The sequence below is a fragment of the Quercus robur genome, chromosome 4 (assembly GCF_932294415.1).
Source record: "Quercus robur chromosome 4, dhQueRobu3.1, whole genome shotgun sequence".
Lineage (NCBI taxonomy): Eukaryota > Viridiplantae > Streptophyta > Magnoliopsida > Fagales > Fagaceae > Quercus > Quercus robur.
This window is the reverse complement of record NC_065537.1, coordinates 35,106,405-35,125,769: the sequence shown is the minus strand read 5'-3', so window position 1 is coordinate 35,125,769 and position 19,365 is coordinate 35,106,405. Positions and strand designations below refer to the sequence as shown.

Genomic DNA, 19,365 nt, shown 5'->3' with positions numbered 1-19,365 from the left:
ATAAGAAAAATTGGGACATTCATAGTAAACTTTTGAAAATTTGCTTCAAATATGAGCTTTAAAAAAAAATAAATAAAAAAAGAGGAACAAACTTTATCCAAAATACTACATAGTAAATTCCCAAATTTTATAATTTAAATGAGTTATTGTCATGATTGTTTAATTAATTTGCAAAATTAAACTCAATTTAAAATTTGAATGCCAGCAAGGCTGAAAAGTAGCCGTGCAAGAGGGAATCCAAACAAAATGTTTGGATATCTTACTATTGATTTTTCAAATGAAAAAAATGAAGTGGATTACATTAATTTCTAATAAGAATTTCGCTAAAATTCAAGTTTGAATATTGGTCAGTTGGATGATTTATCACAGTTTTGCAGTGTCCCAACAATTATAAATAAATAATTAAAATTTTGAAAAAATAAAAATAAGATATCAAACATTTTAGCCGTTAAAATTTGTTGGGGTACAATACAAATGGTAGGTCCCACTCCAATTATAGAAGCAGACAGAGTGGATCTATACTGTACCCAAAAATATAATAAATAAAAAATTGAAATAAGACAAAACCATCACATGGCCTTGAAAATTGTAAAAAAAAAGAAAGAAAAGAAATGGAAAGGTAGAGCCAGAGTCAAAAAAATTAGTAATTATTTAACGTAATACAATATTGATTATACAACATTGTGGCCAGCCGGATTCCTCTCCAAGGTTGAATATCAAGACCCTCTATTTATATTTATATATTAACTAAACTTTCTCCCACACGCCCTCACAATTCACAAAATCATTCTCGTTCTCTTTTTCATATCTCTCTGTGTCTGTGTCTCAATTAAAATGGCAGTGTGTTTTGGTTCTTCATCATCAAGTGGTGGTGTTATTGGGGTAGTGCTCATATTTGCTCTACTATTTGCCATTGTGGTTGAGGCTCAATCTCCAGCTCCTGCTCCTGCTCCCACCAGCGATGGTATTATTATATACACTTCCTTCTTTCTTTCATTGCCTTTTGTAGATCCGAAAAGTTTGCTCTTTTTTTCTTTTTGGATGTTCGAAGTGTTCCTTACCTACGCATTGTTTTCTTTTTCTTTTTTTAATTTCTTTCTCGTTTAGCTATTTGGGTGTTGTATCTTGTTTACATTGTTTGTTCAAATTTCATTTCTAATGTAATTCTACTGACGAAATCTTACAGATTAGAAATTTTTGTTTCCTACATTACTATCTAAGAACCCAAAATTGAATTTCTTTGTGCGTGTGAGTGTGATTCAGGCAAATAAGCGCTATATTATTATTATATATGCGTTGAAAAATGTGATTCATTCATGTGGACATTGTTGTTGTATTCAGGTACTTCAATTGACCAAGGGATTGCATACGTGCTGATGGTTCTGGCGCTGGTGCTCACATACCTCATCCATCCTCTTGATGCCTCTTCCTACGGCTTCTAGCTCTAGGAAGGAAATATAAGATTTTTAGATGATAAGAAATTGCCTTGTGCATAGCATAGATATATGATATTGGGGATAATTTTCCTCTCTTTTTCATTGATTGTTGGTGGCGTTCGTTTGTTTTGGCAAATTAATTGAATGGCATTATTATTTTGGTGAATGATTTTTTTTTTTTTGCCCCCAGAATATATTCAACTGAAGACGGTCCCGATCCATCTCTATTATAAAATAACCCAAAAAAAGTAAAGAAGAGATCTAAATAAATCCATCCCAGTAACCACTGAGCAGCCCAACACACCAAATTATGAGACAAATAATTTACATTCCTCTAAAGCAGTCTTCAATTTATTTAGTTTCTGTTTATCACTTTGTGCTAGTATCCGGGCCACAAGCATACATGCACTTCGTTGCATAAAGGGTAAACCCCGCTCACACTCTCTCAAGCGTGCAATAGAAATCTTGTAAACTGCACATTTTCTAGCCACTACCTTTATATTTTGCATAGTAACATCTTAAAGATGTGGTACTAAAGAAATTGCCTTAAAGAATCTGTGGTACTTGCAATTGCAATTGAAGAGAGATTCTGTTACAATGCTGAAAACAAGCTTTTGAAATGTAAAAGAAATGAAAAATAGTATTGTGATCTTGGTACTTCAGACTTCAGAAAAAGAAATTTATTTTTGCATAAGCATTATTTGTTGGATCTCAAGCACAAACATCCTGCAATGGCAGGCACATCAACGTCAAGTAGGACCTTGTCTAACTCTGTTTATTGGAAATATCTTGGTAAGTGGACCTGGGTGTAACTCTGTTTATTCCTTTCAAACATTGATGTGATCATCCATGTGCAAAGAACAGTTAGCTTTGTAAAAGGAATGCACCATCGATGTTAGTCATCCCAAAGGCTGAGGGAGTGGCTCCTGATCATTGAGTTAGGTATCTCTGGTGTAAAGCATACTTTACAACTTCATAAAAGGAGACAACAATGCCAACAGAGGGGCCAGCACGAGCAATACGGGGACCAAGTCCGGTAAATAGCCCCCTCATTCCACCATCCCTGATCCAAGCAAAAAGTTTAAGGCTTGTATCGTATGCTAGCAATTTGGAAGACCAAAATATGAATTTTAATATAGGAATTAAACATGTTCTAAATGGGATCATCCTACGGTTAAAATTTTGGATGCAATAGTGATATGGAATCGTACAGTTTGTATCTGATACCAAAGACTGCTACATACCTCCAAATTTCCACCAAAGTTTCCCTTGTCGTCATCTTTAATGCCCTCACAGGATCTTTCTAAATTTACAAAAGAAAACCATATTAACAGCCAAATCATAGAAGGAGCCAACTTATAATTTATGCCAGGATTCCAGTTATTTTGTTTCTGTAGTGAACAAATATTTCACTTGTAAAAAAGGACAGAGAGGGGGGAAAAGATATCACATGTAATTGAATGAAAGAAATTTCATTGTAAATTCGCATCAGGTAATTTTGCATTTACCAGTCAGAAGGTTGCCAACTATCTGTTTCTAATGCTTCCACTTTTGTTCTCAGTCACTAGAAAATGCATGGAAGTTTAAGGTAACCCTTTTTTCGTAAAGCATGATGGCAGGATATTACTTGCTTTATGTTGAGTATATGAGAGATGATAGGATTTCCTCCTCTAAGAAAACTTGCATACCATATTATAGCACAAGAAAACTTTTTGTTAATAGAAGCTCATTGCCATACATTGGACCATATTTCATATTTTTGACCTGCCAAATGTTTTGGATCCATTCCCTGTACATGTCATTTATGCATATTCAAACCCACAAATGGAAGAAGAATTTGACAACATTTTTTATTGGTTCTTTTATCTTGACTCTCTTCACTCTTTATCTAATTTAAAATGCACTTTTATTTGGTGGCCAAGTTTGTTTTATATTCATCTCTTTACTTTGTTGAAAGAGTAGAAAAGAGTAAAGAGCACTAGGATGGGAAAAGGTTTCTCTCCAAATCCTTCAAACTCCTCAAATATCTTTTTATTGAATGTGAAATTTGAATATCTAACCGTTGGATTACATGCTCTTATTATGTCCTCCATGTTTGCAAAATCTTAAGAAGATCAATAGATACGTCATCAATCAAATATTTAAATTTTAAGTTTTTGTAGTCTAATATTATGTATAAAAAATAAGTTTATTCATCAAATAGTAAATAACATCCAATTTGAACGAAATTTGACGAGTTATGTAGTTTAACGATTAGATTTTCAATTTCACATCCAATAAAAAGAAATAGGAGTTTGAAGAGTTTCTCTTCAAACTAGTTTGGAGAGAAACCTTGTTCACTAGGATGGGGGTCGGAAATAAACCTCTATCTGCCGACGGGTTCTTGCCACATCTAGCGGACATGTAGCAGCAGCCGCAAGGATTCCTGCAACAAAACCAGCAGAAAAGTTTGTTCCAAGGATGCAGGGTGCACTGGCTTCATCACCCACCAGTCCAAGAATTCTTCTTCGGATCTGCACAAAGCAGCAAGAGAAAGTGGCACCAAGTTGGACATATGTGCAGGAGCAACACACGATAAGAAATCATACTGCATCCATTGAAATGTTCGAAAAGATGATATCTCACCGGCTCGAGAGTTGACCAGCAGATTGCAGAGAAAGGAACATCACGTGCAAGTTGTGCTCCAAGTCCGGTCCACAATACACGATAGTTTTGCACTGTTAAAATGAGAATCATATATCTGATAAAACCCAAGAAAGAAATATACAAATAGGACTTCTGAGTATCCAATGAAAATTTTAATTTTCATGGATTACCATTGTTAGCATTAGCACTAGCTATTTTAGTAATTGTCATATCACTCAAATATAAGATATGCTACAATTGAGGGATTAAATTGAGCCCTAAACCTATTTTCCAATCTCTTTTCTCTCTTTCTTCTCAACTAACCCAAATCTTCCATACTTTACAAATCAACTTGGCACCAAAGTAATCTTATCCAACCCTAAAACCATTACAACAATCTGGAGGTCATTGTTAGATAACAGGGGCATGCTAACTTCAACATTCATATGATGCCATCAGCACCAGTACAGACAACCAATTCTATTGTGGCGATTTATTTCGAAATTTTTTGAAGCCATATTATGTGAGTCCTTTACCCTTCATTTCTTCTTTTCCCCAAATTTCAGCTCTCTTCTCTCAATCTGCACTTTTTGGGGATTTGCTACTGATATTGACAGGATCACTTCCATATGGACCAAATGGACTTTTTAGGGGGACCTAGATGTTGGTTATTTGTTTATTTTATGAAGTTTTTTCTCAATTCTATGGATTTGAGTTACTCAGTCTTCCACACAAATAAGAATTCTGTGATGTTTGTTGCTTTTTTAGGTCCTTATGTTGGCTATTGGTTGTTTGGTGATGCTAGTTATTATTCTGGTTTTCAGCTTATGAGTGTGTCACACCTTTAAGTTTTTTCAGCTTTTTTTTTTTTTTTTTTTCTATTTTTAAGTTTTTCCCTTTGTTAGATGCATTTTTTTTCCCTTTGTTAGATGCATTTTTTTTCCCTTTCTAATTCTGGTTTGAATCAGCTTGGTTGTGTTGGATTGGGTTCTTGTCCCAATATGTGTTTATTGTGTTCGATATGACTGCAGAAGCCATGGCTAAGGAAAAACCAACATTTCTTGAGGATGAGGGTATGCTTAAAACAATTATCACAAGAAGTTGAATAGTTTAACTGTCTAGCTTGGGAACATGGTGTGAAAGCTTCTGTGAGAAAAATGAAAATTAAAACATTTGACAGGTAATCCCCCTAATATGGGAGATCCAACTTACGAATATTGGATGAGTAAAGATTTTGTTGCTATGGGATGGCTCTTTGGATCTGAATAGACCTTATGTGCTATTTGAGGGTAATATGACTTGTGTCCTCCTTATATTCTTCTTTTGTACATCTGCTTCTTTTTTTAATAAGATATATTTATTACCCATAAAACAAATATTACAACTTGTGACAAATAGGCCACAAGATAACAATCCTATTTTCCATGAGCACACCAAGCACATAGAAATCTGACCATCAGTCAAGATTTATTGAAGAGGAAACAAATTGTCAATCTCTATGTTCACTCAAATGATCAACTGGTTGTTATTCTTCTGAAGTTCTTAGCATGCATTTTCTTTCAACAATTGTCTTCCGAGCTAGGCATGCTTATCTATATACTCCAACTTCAAGGGGATTGTTAGCATTACCAATGAGGAAGGGTGAACATAGAAGGTGGATAAGAATACATGTGAAACCATGATAAGCTTGTTGAGGGTCCATATCTAACCCCATAGATTTGGGACTAAGGATTTTTTGTTGTCTTGTTATATTAACTTAATGATGTAATCATGTTATATACTAAGGATCCACGCAAAAGACTAATTACTAGAGTCCTAATTCCTGAACTTATTTTCTAATATCTCTTCTTTCATTCTTCTCTCTGTTCTTGTCACCTAATCCTGATCTTCCATTATTTACAACTCAACTACAAGATCACCACATCATCTTGCCTAAAACATCAACTACAAATCCACATATCTAAGAGGGTATGAGAGACAGAACTCACTAAAACCTAGACAAATCATATCAGAAGTACACACTCACAATTTTGAAGAAGGTTTGTGCTCTTGAGTGGGTTGATGACCTCAAGCAATGTCTTCCACACTCCTGGAGGCTTCACCCCAATTTGGGTTTCTTTAAAAGCCTATATTAAAAAGACAAGAAAACCAGAATGAAGAACATCAATCAGAAACAATTCTCCATTACAGTAGTTCCCTGCACATATGTAGCACAAATTCTCCATACAAGTAGTTCTTGTTGACAGAGCTAATTTCCATTTAGCTCATGTACAACTTTTTAAAGCTTTAATTTTTCAAGTACAATTGTACTTTTTGCCTAGCTTATTTTTATAAACCTAATATACCAATGAAAATATGTTCTCTCAAATAAGCACAATGTAAGCAATCCAATACAAATGAAGTTACTCCTTTCCTTTCCTGTTCTCTCTTTTCCATTTCTGTTTTTTTAAAGTCAAATCTCCTATAAATTTATTAAATGTACAAGGAATACTAAAACCAAGTTCTTGGTTTGGATGAAAAGCTCAGTATTACACAAATACAACACTACTGACCTGCATGCGGGTCCTTGCCAGTTCAACAGGGTAACAAGAAACACAAGCTAATGACCGTGAAACAGACCCTGCAACTAATGGGACATATGGAGTCAAGTTTGGAGCATTCTGAGTCGTAAATTCTTCCATTGAATTACGGAATATATCATAACAAGGCAAGTAGATGCCAACCTGGTTGTCAATTAATAATAATAACTTTCATCAAGACAGCTAACAACAAAAGATACAAACAATAGGTTATGCTTGGATCAATCCTGAGAAGAAACTATAAAACAAATTCCAAGCTAAGAGAGACTTACAGTTGGCACAGCCAACACTAAGCTTGCATTTGTGCCTCTCCACAGCCTAGCAAAGCCTTCCTGCACAAATTCACTCCTTGAAGCCTCTAGAGATAAGTGATTTGCAGACCAAACACAAAGTTGATAATATAAAAACAAATACATCTTTAAGCTGCACATAACAGCAGGTGCATCTGCAAGACATGGACAGAGCAACTTAACAGCATTTATAAGAAGCCTGATTGTAAGTGTCATGCATGTGCTACGCTGACACTAATGAACTTGGTTTAAATACAATTTTCATATTGATTGACATCCTAAACTTATTTGGCATGCAATACTCACGAAGCTACAGAAAGGCTACAAACTTGTAAAAGGAGATAAATGCAAGCAGTAAATGTTAAAACTATCCCTAAAAATGCAATAAACTTCATAATCCCTTTTTTCCCTTCTACCTTTAAGCAATGAGTCCTCAAAAACCTAATCCTGCATCAGTATATCAATAATAGAGATCCTGAATCCTGAGTGTAAAGCATTATTAAGAAACAGGACAGTGATTCAGAAAATATTCAATTCACAACTCGATTGAAAGAAACGATTTTTAAGGGTAGATATACAGAAGTCTCCTCCTTGAAAAACAAAAGAATGCAAGCTTATTTATTTGCTTCTATCATTTTAGAAAGTATAAAGACATTGCAAGAGGCCAGCTGCTAAGCATCAAAAATATTTTGAAACTTGGGTTATGAAACAAATTTTGGCATACACTCATATATGAATGATTACTAACCTTACGTATGACTTTGTATAAAACATCCAGTGTTCCCGTATACCGGCTACAATCTGAAGGGCATACTGGTGGTTCAGAGCCAAGAACTGCACGTGCAGATGATGGGGTCGATCTCAAATCGGGAAGCATCTAAAACATAAAAGACAATAAGCATTCAACATAACCGACATCAAAGTTTCCTTTCTTGCACAAACAGTAATAACTATGCCCGTTTGGTAACGTTGTTCTAGTAACATTGTTTTGTTTAAGAAGTGTTGTGTTATTTAAACAAAATGCAATAAACAGTAATAAGTTGGAAGTAAAGAATCACAAAACAAGGTGTAAGCATACCGTGTTTGTGTAAAAACATGCCATATGACATGGTCCCTGATAGTGATAGGGAACTCCCGCAGCCTGTGCTTGCAACCTTGTCTGGACATAATAATAATAATACACATCCTCAAAAAAAAAAATATATATATATATATATATATATATTGTCGTCATAGAAACGAAACCTCAAGTTAAAGACTAAAAATGCCAAGTATTAGAATAATGATTAAATTCCTTCCTAATATCTGAACTTAATATGATATCATCAGAGCAAGAGGTCTAAGTTCAAACAATTGTCTCCCTCCCCATTCGTATCTATCAATCAATCAAATAAATGGCAGAAAATTAGAGAGAAAGTGACTGTAAAGCACATATATATATAGGTATATTGTTCCACCTTGGCGATATCGAGAGGGTTAAAGAGAACAGCAGAGATGGCAGCGGCACCAGCGGCAGAGAAAGTCCTCTCTCCAAACCCCAAATTCATATCAGAAACAGAAGAAGAAGACATGGACGAAAGGTTTCCTTCAAAATCAACCCTTGTAGTTGCTGCAGTTAACCATGAAGGTAGACTCGGCCTTGACCCCACCATTCCCTTTTTCTCTAATTTTTTTTGAAATTCATAACTGTTGTTTCTTCATTGTTGTTGTGTTACTGCTGGGATTATTATATATATTATTATTATGTGTTTTTAATTCGATAGAGAGGTATTATAGGAGGAGGAGGAGGAAGAGAAATGAAAGGAGATTGCTTGGTTTGTAATTGATGAAAATGAAAGGAGGGAAATTCCTACTTTCTAGGGCTTTCTTTCCTTCCTTTCATTTTTCTTTTCATAATTTTGCGTGGGAAATTCCAATGTTATTAATAATTTGCTGATTGTGATTCGTGGCGTGCAACGGCGCCAAACAATGTGCGTGTGCCCTGACGTCTACTTCTACCACCAGTGACCACTCTAGTAGCGTGTGTCAATTTACAGATTCCTTTATTGATTTTTTTGATGAACAAAAAATCAATAAAGGAACCTGTAAAAAATGATGTTGTTAATAAGTTTAATAAGAATTAGTGAACAATAGTTTGTAAATATATTATAGAATTTTTTTAGTGTCACACACTTTCACTTTCACTTTCATATACATTTTAATATAACCGTTTTATATGGTAAATTGTAATTAATAGAGAAAAAAAATGATGGGTCATATAATAATACATATTCTCAGTTATAGTCCACCATGGCACAGTCGTTTGTGGCAAAATAGGTGTGAAAGTTTCGTGCTACTAAAATTATTCAATTGTTTGCGTGGTCTGAATTTTTTATTTTTGTTACACTTTCAAGTGGTTAGTTCCAACTAATTTCTAAACTTTTACTCAAAAATAATAATAATAATAATAATAATTCCAGAGTCCAGGCTTCCAGCTGATCTGATGTTGGACCATGGGCTCTCACCAGAATATACTCCTATTCTGGGCTTGAGTTAGTCAACCCTTTTCGGCCCTAATTCGATTTTCGGCTACAGCTCGGCCTGCCGTATGCATAAATCCATTTAGCAATGCAAACCCCACTACTACATATATATATATATATATATATATATATATAATTGAAGAAAAAAAATTCAAAATACTTTTTTTTTTAAGGGTATGGCACCTCTGCTAGTTAATCTGCTATGACTAATCACCAAAATATTATATTAGAACCAAGAGACTTGTAACTCAACTAATTGACATCTTTTAATATACCAAGATCACAGCACATATGACCATAACTAGTCACATTTGATGGTTCTTTTTTTTTTTTTAATCACATTGAATCATATCAGTGTGTTGAGGTCTAAAAGGTTATAATGCTATACCAAGGCCCTGAGTGGCACAGTAAGTTAAACTCCATGAAAAAAAAATAATAATAAAAGGCTTGAGCTCACAACAAGGAAAAAGGATGGTAGGCCTAAATCTATTAAAAAAGATTTAAGCCCAAGACCCACGAAGGGAAGAAAGGAAGAAGCCCAGCTTGCCAAAAATCAGAAAATCAAAAGGGAGTCCAATAAAAAGATCTAGGCCGGGATACCTAGGGACTGCTAAGAGCTTGAGGTCCTCAGGACATATAGCAAAACTAGGATGGGATTAAGACAGGTCAAAAGAAGTGCCCAGAAACACAAAAAGCAAAGAACAGATACGTCCTTATCAACCACCCAATGATACAAAAAGGAATCAGAGAACTTGGGGACTAACAATTCATGAACAAAGGACTGGTACCTCGGGGAACTCAGAAAGAAGAACCACGAAGGGAAGTAGTTGGGAAAACTTTCAACTTGGCAGAGATGGAATCAGCTCACTTGGGAAAAATGACAAAAGGAAAGGTAGCCAAAAAGCTAAATTTGAAAAGGTAAGGGGTAGAAGCCTTGTTCACACAACTAGGAAAATTAAAAAAGCAATAGGACCACGTCCAGTTGGTTTAAATACAAGAAGATAATCTATTAGAGAATTTGTTGACATTAAGCCTTGTTCAATAATTGTCCAAAAAAAACATGGACATAACTTCTAATGAAAGAACATGATTTGACACACAATTTCAAGGAATTTCCAATTTAGCTCAATATTACAACATACTTCCGTATATGTATATCTATGAAAGGCCTAATCTACTACCATCTTGCAGTGTACCAATTGTAGTAAAGAATATGCGTGTAGTGAGTGATACGAATTAATGTGCAAGTTACAAACAGATATGAGAGGTGATTTAGAAAAACTAACACATAGTCACTTTTATCATACATCAAAACGGCTTGATTAAGACTATCACTTTAAAAGTTACATCATATAACTCCTATATCTCTTAAGACACTATTTTGAATCATTTGACATGTGCATACATATGATTGGACACTTTTAGGATCAAAGCACTATCAATTTAGTTTCAGTGCGCATACATAGATAACAATTTATGATCTTTGCACCATTTCAACTTTATTTTTGAAATGTGAAACAAACAAGTTGGCTTTCATTAAATTTGAGAATTACTTATAGTTTGGTTGAGAGGATGGAGAAGTGGGAGAATGGAAATTGTTGAGAGGATAGATAATGTTTTAATTTTCTATTTGGTGTGTTTGGTAAAGAGGATAGAAAAGTATAACCCCCCTCCCCCCCCCAAAAAAAAAAAAAAAAAAAAACCTATTTTGCTCTTATCGTAATTTGAAATAATGGGATAACAAGGATAATTTTTATGTTTATGGTCCATTTTCTCTCTTACTTTTTTCTCTAGTTTGAAAAGAAAATGAATGGTGGGCCCACGTAATAACTCCTCCACCTCACCATCTTCCTTTCTCCCTATTTTCTCTCCAACCAAAGAAAATCTCATTTTCTCTTCTATTTTTCTTTCTTTTCTTTTTATTTTTTATCTTCCCTCTTTTCACCCAACCAAACACAACTTTAAGGTTAAAACCACCTCTAGGATTTAATAAGATAAGTGTTAAAATCCTATTGATTATCTCATGTATCTGCCTAGGCATTCATGGATGAGCAACAAGCTTCAAGATTCTTTTTTTTTTTTTTTTTTTTTTTTCTCAATCATAAATTTTAAATAAAAGAAACATATCTAAATGTAGACCCATTAGATTGATAACTTATCATAATGGAAGTGCCTGAGCATTCATGGACAAGCAACAAACTTCATGATAATATATTACATGGCTTTAATTGGGTTCAGAACGATGTAATTTTGATTGAAAAGAACGATATCGTTTTGAGCTTAATTCATACTTAATAAATACCTATCATTGTGCATTGACAGAATGACTTAAATCCAAACAATGCCTTTAGGGTAACAGATCCAAATTTTAAAACTTTAGAAGAAAAAAAAATCAAAACCATCTCATATTATAATGGTGTAAATTGCAATTTAGTCTTTTAAATAAAAAAGAAAAATATCTAAACGTAGACCCCTTTAGATTGATGAGATCGATGTCTCTGCTTCTGTTATCTGTTGGTAGGTGAAATGGGCCTTACGGACCCCACCTGTTTGGGTTCACAATAATACCAGGTGATAAGTACATAACATAATGTAAAGCTATCAATTCCATGGAAATTAATAGGTTTTTCTTGGGCTCATTTGCCATAATTAGAAAATCCTTAATTACCGAAAAAATTTACATGGCCCACTTGAGCCTGAAAAGCATAGAATAAACAAGGGAATGGTTAGGTGGGCTCAAACCCAATAAGTATAACTTTGAGGGCAAAGCCACATGCCATTCACATTATAAAGGGAGTCAAAAAAGTAAATAAAAAAAAGTAGCCCGCCTTGTGATTTTGTGTTGTGCACTTGTGCGTACGTTGGAATAAACACATTCTTCTTATTATTCCTTCAAACTCTTTCCACTTTTCAGTATTTTTAATCTTATCTGATTTGTTGGTGAGTCATGCTTCCTGTCTTTTCTGTCCAAAACTTTGTGTATCAGCTTGTCCGACATTATTTCTAGAATAAACATTTCTTAAATGCACTAGTATCTTAATTCTTAAGGCTTTGTTTGGCTTGATGGAAGATGGAAGAAAAGAAAGGAATGACCTTCCTTTGTTTGGTTAGAAATGATAGCTAGGAAGAAGAATGGGAGGAAAAAGGTTTTTATGAAATCCATTATTTTTTCTCCTAAACTTACTCTTATACCCTTAAAATGTTTTGACTATTTTTGTGAAATGACATTCATATCTTTATTAATTTATAATTTAAAAGAATAAAAGTGTAAAATGCCTCACATTTTTCCTTTCTCTTTCTCTTTTTATCCAAACACAGTTGAGGAATAACTTTCTTTCCCCTCTCTTTTTCCTTTCCCTTCCCTTTTCATTTCTCTTCTCTTCCATTGAACCAAACATAACCTAACTAACAATTGGATTTGGCATTTAACCAATTACAAATGTTTAAAAAATTGGAAGAATTATAAACCACAAAGCACCCATCACAAAACCACGCAACGAGTGTGTATGTTTTTTTTTTTTTTTTTTTTTTCTCAATAAATGGGGAGGAACATTTAGATCCAAATTTATACTAAAATAGAAGGATTTTGGCTACAAAACTACTAGCTTTATTTAGAAAAATTATTAGGTACTCATTGATATGATACCTTATCCTTTAACATGAATGGTTGATTTATTAATTATTTTAATTAGTGAAACTCATTATTATGTTAATGAAAGATTAGTTTTATAATATTGTATGTGTATATTTACACTCAATATTGTTCTCAATAAAAGTTGAATTTGATTCCTTATTTCTAACATTTATATATATATATATATATATATATATATATAGAAGGTAGTTATCTCTAACATGATATCAAGACAATTTATCAAAGAATTTTACGCTTTCAATGAGTCTTGAACTACTTTGACAAATATAACTTTCTTTCATTTTTTTAGCCCCTTAAAATGACACTGAAAACCCCATTCTGCAAAATCTTTAAGGGGTGTTTGGTACATGCACTTGAAAACATGTGTTTTCTTATTTGAAAGTATGTGTTGAAATACGTGTGGTGAAAAAGTGTATAAAAATACGTGTAATATTGTTTAAAACCTGAAAACATGTGTTTGAGTTGCCATACCAAACAGGGCCTTAGTGTGCGTTTGGATACAACTTATTTTGCTAAAATCTGAATTCTGAAAACAATAAAAAAATATTTTTTTTACTGTTTATTAGCCTAAAATCACTGTTCATGGCCAATAAACAGTGCATAACATGCTGGTTAAAAAAAAAAGTGCCTGAAACGCAGACGTCCAAAACATGTTGCGAATCCAAATAAAGCTTTAGTTTGTTTTTTGACATATACGAATATAGATGAGAGCCAGCATATCCTCTCACAATTCTGTTTACTTGCTATATAGTAAATACTTAAATGCATGATATACTTCCCTCTCTCTCTCCTTCTCACTTTAAAATCAGGGTTTCACAATGCTAATATTGTGAGTACTGTGAACTTGTAATATATAGTAAAAGAGAAAAAAAAAAAAATTGTGGAAAGGATGGTAAAAGAGAAACTTTTGGTTGGTATTAAAACCATGAACTTACAATAAAACAACAAACAAAGAAAACGAAAACATTTCTGGATTTTTTTTATAACCACAATTTTTAGTATTTAAATACTGAAAATTGTGGTTTGAAATCACATGCCAAACAGTATTTAACAACATTTACAGGTTTTACAGCAAAATATGAAATCGATCGATTAGAGATTAAAGATAATGTAGTATAGGCTATAGGCTATATATAATATATAGGGACAACACAAGGCCGCTTGCACTGGGTCTGGAGGCCAGGCCAGTCCCATCATGATTAGTAGACCACTACTACTACGATTGTACATATGTTCCTACCAAAAAAAAAAAAACGTACATATATGAATAGCTGGCGGCCGCAATGCACTGTGCCCCATAGATACTAATATAGGTCAGATTTATTCAATTCATTATTATCACCACAATTAAATTCCTCTGAAATCTTGGCTTGTTGTCAACATTTCCTCACTCACTCACTTAATTTGGTTGAACAGTTTTTAAGATAGGTAGGGCCACTCATTCACACATAAATCAACAGAATGTAGCCTACTTGCTTAATTTCTTACTTTTTTTTTTTTTTTTTTTTTCGTTAGAAGTTTTGGTTGGAAAAACATTATTTTTTTTATTATTTGGATGAACACTATTTTTATTACATATCAACTCAACTCGTTTGTAAAATCATTTATAAACAAAAATCATCATTTGCGCGCTATAAACACAGACCCGACAATTCTCTTTCTTTTATTAAATTTTAATGTCTTTTGTATTGAGTGTGTTGGAGGATTGTCGAAGTAACACTAAAAACTCATCTCTAAGCATTTTAAAATACTATATATTTTGAAGAAAAAAAAAAGTCAAGCAAAAACTTCAAACTGAAGCTCTACCTACCCATACAATTATCATATGGTAAACTCTTCTGTTTTTTAAGCGTGAAGTATAAAATATATCATTTATAATCTATAATTTGTAATACAATGATATGGTGATTGAAACAATTTCTGACTAGCAAAATCTTAAGCTACAAATAAAAAATATGTATCCAATAGAAGAAGACAAAGAAATCAGGATTTATTTAAATAATATTTCAATAGTTCTTTGTACAAATTATAGAATTTGATTAATTTCAAATGATTGTACCAATAATAAAAGTGAACGTATATATAAACTAATTTTTATTATTAATTATTTTGTGCATTGGACAGTTTAATGACTATATATATACATAAGATTTTAAAGTTTCACTATTTTACATTTCATTATTTTAAAGTATTATGCAACATAAGTTTTTAAAGCTTCAGGATGTTACATATCATTATTCTAAAAATAACTTTTTTTTTAATATTGACTTTCGATTTTATTTTATATTGACACCATCCATTATCAGTTTGATGGATTTGCATATTGTAAACAGCTCATAGCCAATCTTAGATATTGGCTATAGAGAAGACCTTGTAGTCTTGTACACTTTGAAGTTTGAACCATTAAATACTTTTTTTTTTGAGAATCGAACCATTAAATAATTAGCCTCAAGTTTTGACCCTAGATAGCGTCTTTATAAAGTGGCGTTGATATGAATTCTTATAGTAACTTTGAATTTGATAACTGATATGATGATCCGTTGGTGTAGACTTTTGATTAGGTTCAATAGGATTTTATAGAAACATTGATGAGCCTCCAGCAATTTGATTATATTGATTCGAGATCGGAATATCTGCAGTAATATGTAGCATGGGTACCATTAGAAACAATTACAATTACACAATTTAAATTATACATTTTTTTAAGAAGATGTTCAAATTATTTATGGTATTAGCTCACACTTTTTTTAAACCGTACATTTCTAAAATATGTAACTGTTTCTCATTATATATATAATTTATAATTTAATTGAACTTAGACTCTTCAGTTTTTGTACCCAATAATTCAATTGCCAAAAAAAAAAAAAAGATGGACTCACGACATAAAATTGGACTCCAACTAAAATCTAATTTAGAATCTAATTGGATTTGAACTCTTTAATTTTTACACTAAATATTTCACTTGGCACAAAATTAAAAATTAAATGAAACAAGTGATGTAAAATTGAAAATCCAATCAAAATTTAATTGGATTTTCTTTGAACTTTGGCTATTAATATATATATATATATATATATATATATATAGAGAGAGAGAGAGAGAGAGAGAGAGAGAGAGATATAGATAGATTAAGGAGATTTTTTTTTTTTGGGAGGAAATTAAGGATATAGAATTGGTTATGGAGGATTATAGTGATATTTAAAGTTGGTAAACTGCTAAATAGTAACTCTTACCTCCTATGGTTATGGTATGCGGCAAGAGTGATTAAATTATTATAGCGATATTTACAATTTTCTTATTAAGGTTTAATTAAAAATAGTTAGTTTGTTATTGAATAAGAGATTTGAGATTCAATTTTTATTTATACCAAAAATTAATTGGTGTTTTAGACCTTTTGTTAATGAGCAATTATTATGAAACATGCTCTATAAGTTAAAATTCTTTCATACTACAACTTTTTTTTACCTCATAAATTTTTTTTTTTAAATGAAGATAAAGATAAAAATCATAACTAAAAATCTGTTTTAACATCCACATTTCTACCAAAAGTGATTGAAATGAGCTAGCCAACAATTGTAAATTGCATTATCTTTGATATTTTGAACAAATGGTTGGTTCCAAAACATAAAATAATTAAAATCATATGATAAAGTTTGATTGCAAATAATTGACTCCTAAAAATTGAATGTGCTTATAGTGTTTGGATTTGAGCTGTAATTTTCAAATCCAGCGAATAACATTGAAGAAGAAATGACAGTCATGTCACAAACAATAAAAATAAGTCGTTTTCACTTTTAAGAGATAAAATGGTTGTTGACATCATATGTTGAGAAGTTTCCACTTTCACTTATAACCACAATCATGTAAAGCAAATTTTCTCTTGAGAAAACATTCTGCACAGAGTGTGAAAACCCAAAATCACATTGGATTTCACATTGAAATGCATTTTAAAATAGACTTGAGTTAAAATTAAGTGATCCATTTATATTTACCGCTGATGTAGACGAAACAGAAACATGACCTCTCATATTAGAAGTTATTATTTTGTCATTGTCTTAAAAAATGTCAACATCAAAGTAGACAGAGATCTAAACTGTCCTTTTCAATTGAACTCCGATAGTGGGTTGATGCTGCACTTGTCATTAATGAATGGGTTTGTAAGTTAATTTTTTTTATTTTAACTGGCTTTGAACTTTGAACTTTGAGGATTGAAGTGGGGTTTGATGTTTGATTCGATACTGAACAATGGACAGGCATGCAAGTGGGTCTGATGTGAAAACCTCTTTTTCCACGTTCTTACTCTTACAGGAGGACATATAGAGCCATAGAGAGAGAGATACGGATACATGTACCAATAAATATAGCTAAAACACTTTTTGTAGTAAAATTTGACCAGAGAGGAAAAGACATCCATATCAGTGGACGGAGATTCAAGAAGCACGCCGGGATTTTCACCTGAAAGCAAAGCTGGCAAATAGCATTGTCTCTGTCTTGGAATTTCTTGAAAAAAAGCCGTGGTCCTAGTCTCTATTAATTGCATTGCAGTGCGGTGCATATATCACCCACCCTTTTCCAAGATTTATTTATGTGTTTTTTTTTTATTTTTTTTTATTTTTTATAATTAGTTAATTTTATGTAAAAGAAAAAGACTTTTTGTTAGAATATTTTTATTTATTGTTTTCTAGAGTCTGGGGAAGAGCAGAGAGACAAAGAGAGCAAGCTGCATCACCAGACAGACAGACAGCCTGCAATTGGGCCTCGTCAGATCCTATCTCAATGGGTCAATTTGACTTGATATCTGTGGGGGCTCACCATGTTTCATTTGTAGTACACAAAATCCTTGCTGTGACGTGGCGTTTGCTTTCATCCGGTGGTTCTTGCTTTTTTTTATTATTTCATTTTTTCCAACTTTCAAGACTTCAACTTGGTAGGTGGTACTATGACACCGCCAATTGAGGGTATGTTTCTCTCCTTCCACGTTGGTGACACTAATAGTTCACATCATAGGTCCCAAATTTCAGTTGTAAGATATAATAATTTTTCACACTTTTTAGAGTATAAAATTTAAGTAATTACAAACTTTAGGATAATATTTTACAATTTATCCTATTTATAATTATTTCCACCCAAAAAAGAAAAAGAAAAAGAAAAGTTAATAAGACTCTAGCAAGTTGGTATGTCATGTATCTCAATATTTGTTAAGGAGTATTTGTCTCTTATTCAACTCATACATAGTGTCCATTTGGCCGAAATTTTTTAGCTTTTAGTTTTTTTGCCCTTTTCTCTATGTTTTTTTAAAAAATAGCAAAACTAACTTCTTTAAAAATATGTTAACCTCTAACTTTTTGTGACAAATTTAAATATAAAAGCTATCAAAAATTATATCTCTTAATAAACACTAAACAAATAAGCTACCAAAACTACAAATTTCCAAATGAATAAATAATAATTTCTCTAATAACATTGTCTTCCAACTTTGAAACAGTTCGATTCTCAAAAATTTTTGAAACATTTCAAAGCATGGGCAAACTTTTTTATTTTTCAGAGAGGCCAAGCCCATTTAAGTGTGTATTTGACCAATTTATTTGGTTCCAACTTATTTATATAAAGCGAGACAAAAAAAAAAAAAAAAATGCATAATACAAATAAGTGAGCTAAAAACATAATAAATCACAATGTCCCAAGTGTTAGGTTTTCACCAGCAAAACTTATATAATTTATAATGTAATTGTAATCAGTGAATGACTCAATCCCAATCGTACTTTTTTTTTTTGTTTATGTTACTGGCTCTTGAAATTGTTGCGAGGTAGTGATAATGCTATCCACACTGAGCATGTTGTCTTCGAAATGCTTGTGAATCAAGTTTCTATATATATATATATATATATATATATATATATATAAAAGAAAGGGAGCCATGCTTATGGGTCACCGTACATGAATAAATCTTTGTCTTTTAGTAGTTGGCAAATTGGCGGAAACGATTAAAACAAAATAATAATAAAAATTATACAACATAGTATTAGGAACATGGTTTGGATAAGGACGTCTGACCTCTAAAAGAGTGGCTAACAAAACGCAGATTGAGCGTATGGTTCTCAAGTGCCTAAGCTGCCCAACCATTGAACATGCGATTGAAACTACTTTTTTAACAAGTGGGCTTACCTTTTGAGCCCCGAGCCACTGTATCCCACACCGGAAAAATATCTCATCAACGCAAACAAGTTCCGAGTCATACAGAAAATAAAAACAAAAAAA

General features: G+C 32.6%; 2 protein-coding genes across 5 annotated transcripts; one reads left to right on the top strand and one right to left on the bottom strand.

The window, feature by feature from the left end:
- Nucleotides 1-689: 689 nt before the first annotated feature.
- Nucleotides 690-1,602, top strand: LOC126721203 (arabinogalactan protein 20-like). The gene is made up of 2 exons (XM_050424241.1): nt 690-964; nt 1,342-1,602. Exons 1-2 carry the CDS (start codon nt 835-837, stop codon nt 1,440-1,442), a joined length of 231 nt encoding a protein of 76 aa, XP_050280198.1. The 5' UTR covers nt 690-834; the 3' UTR covers nt 1,443-1,602.
- A 375-nt stretch (nt 1,603-1,977) lies between these two features.
- LOC126721202 (mitochondrial carrier protein MTM1) lies at nt 1,978-8,836 on the bottom strand. Of its 4 annotated transcripts, none has more exons than XM_050424237.1 (10): nt 8,388-8,833; nt 8,009-8,089; nt 7,679-7,807; nt 6,913-6,972; nt 6,614-6,784; nt 6,088-6,187; nt 4,062-4,153; nt 3,800-3,949; nt 2,681-2,739; nt 1,978-2,499 (listed from the first exon to the last, which is right to left on the bottom strand). In XM_050424237.1, exons 1-10 carry the CDS (start codon nt 8,580-8,582, stop codon nt 2,367-2,369), a joined length of 1,170 nt encoding a protein of 389 aa, XP_050280194.1. In that variant the 5' UTR covers nt 8,583-8,833; the 3' UTR covers nt 1,978-2,366. The 4 variants fall into 4 exon arrangements, 3 of the variants coding, with proteins under 3 accessions (XP_050280194.1, XP_050280196.1, XP_050280195.1); XR_007653875.1 differs by having other exon boundaries at nt 2,418-2,499; nt 3,768-3,949; nt 8,388-8,836; XM_050424239.1 differs by lacking the exon at nt 8,388-8,833 and having other exon boundaries at nt 6,913-6,988.
- Nucleotides 8,837-19,365: the final 10,529 nt, after the last annotated feature.

Excerpts from the sequence above, each read along its gene's own strand:
- LOC126721203 (XM_050424241.1), top strand. The coding sequence starts at position 835 with ATGGCAGTGTGTTTTGGTTCTTCATCATCAAGTGGTGGTGTTATTGGG. Across the intron at positions 965-1,341 it reads TCCTGCTCCCACCAGCGATG|GTACTTCAATTGACCAAGGG; the intron begins GTATTATTATAT and ends TGTTGTATTCAG.
- LOC126721202 (XM_050424237.1), bottom strand. The coding sequence starts at position 8,582 with ATGGTGGGGTCAAGGCCGAGTCTACCTTCATGGTTAACTGCAGCAACT. Across the intron at positions 6,188-6,613 it reads TGGCAAGGACCCGCATGCAG|GCTTTTAAAGAAACCCAAAT; the intron begins GTCAGTAGTGTT and ends TTTTTAATATAG. Across the intron at positions 4,154-6,087 it reads CACAAACCTTCTTCAAAATT|TGCAAAACTATCGTGTATTG; the intron begins GTGAGTGTGTAC and ends TCATTTTAACAG.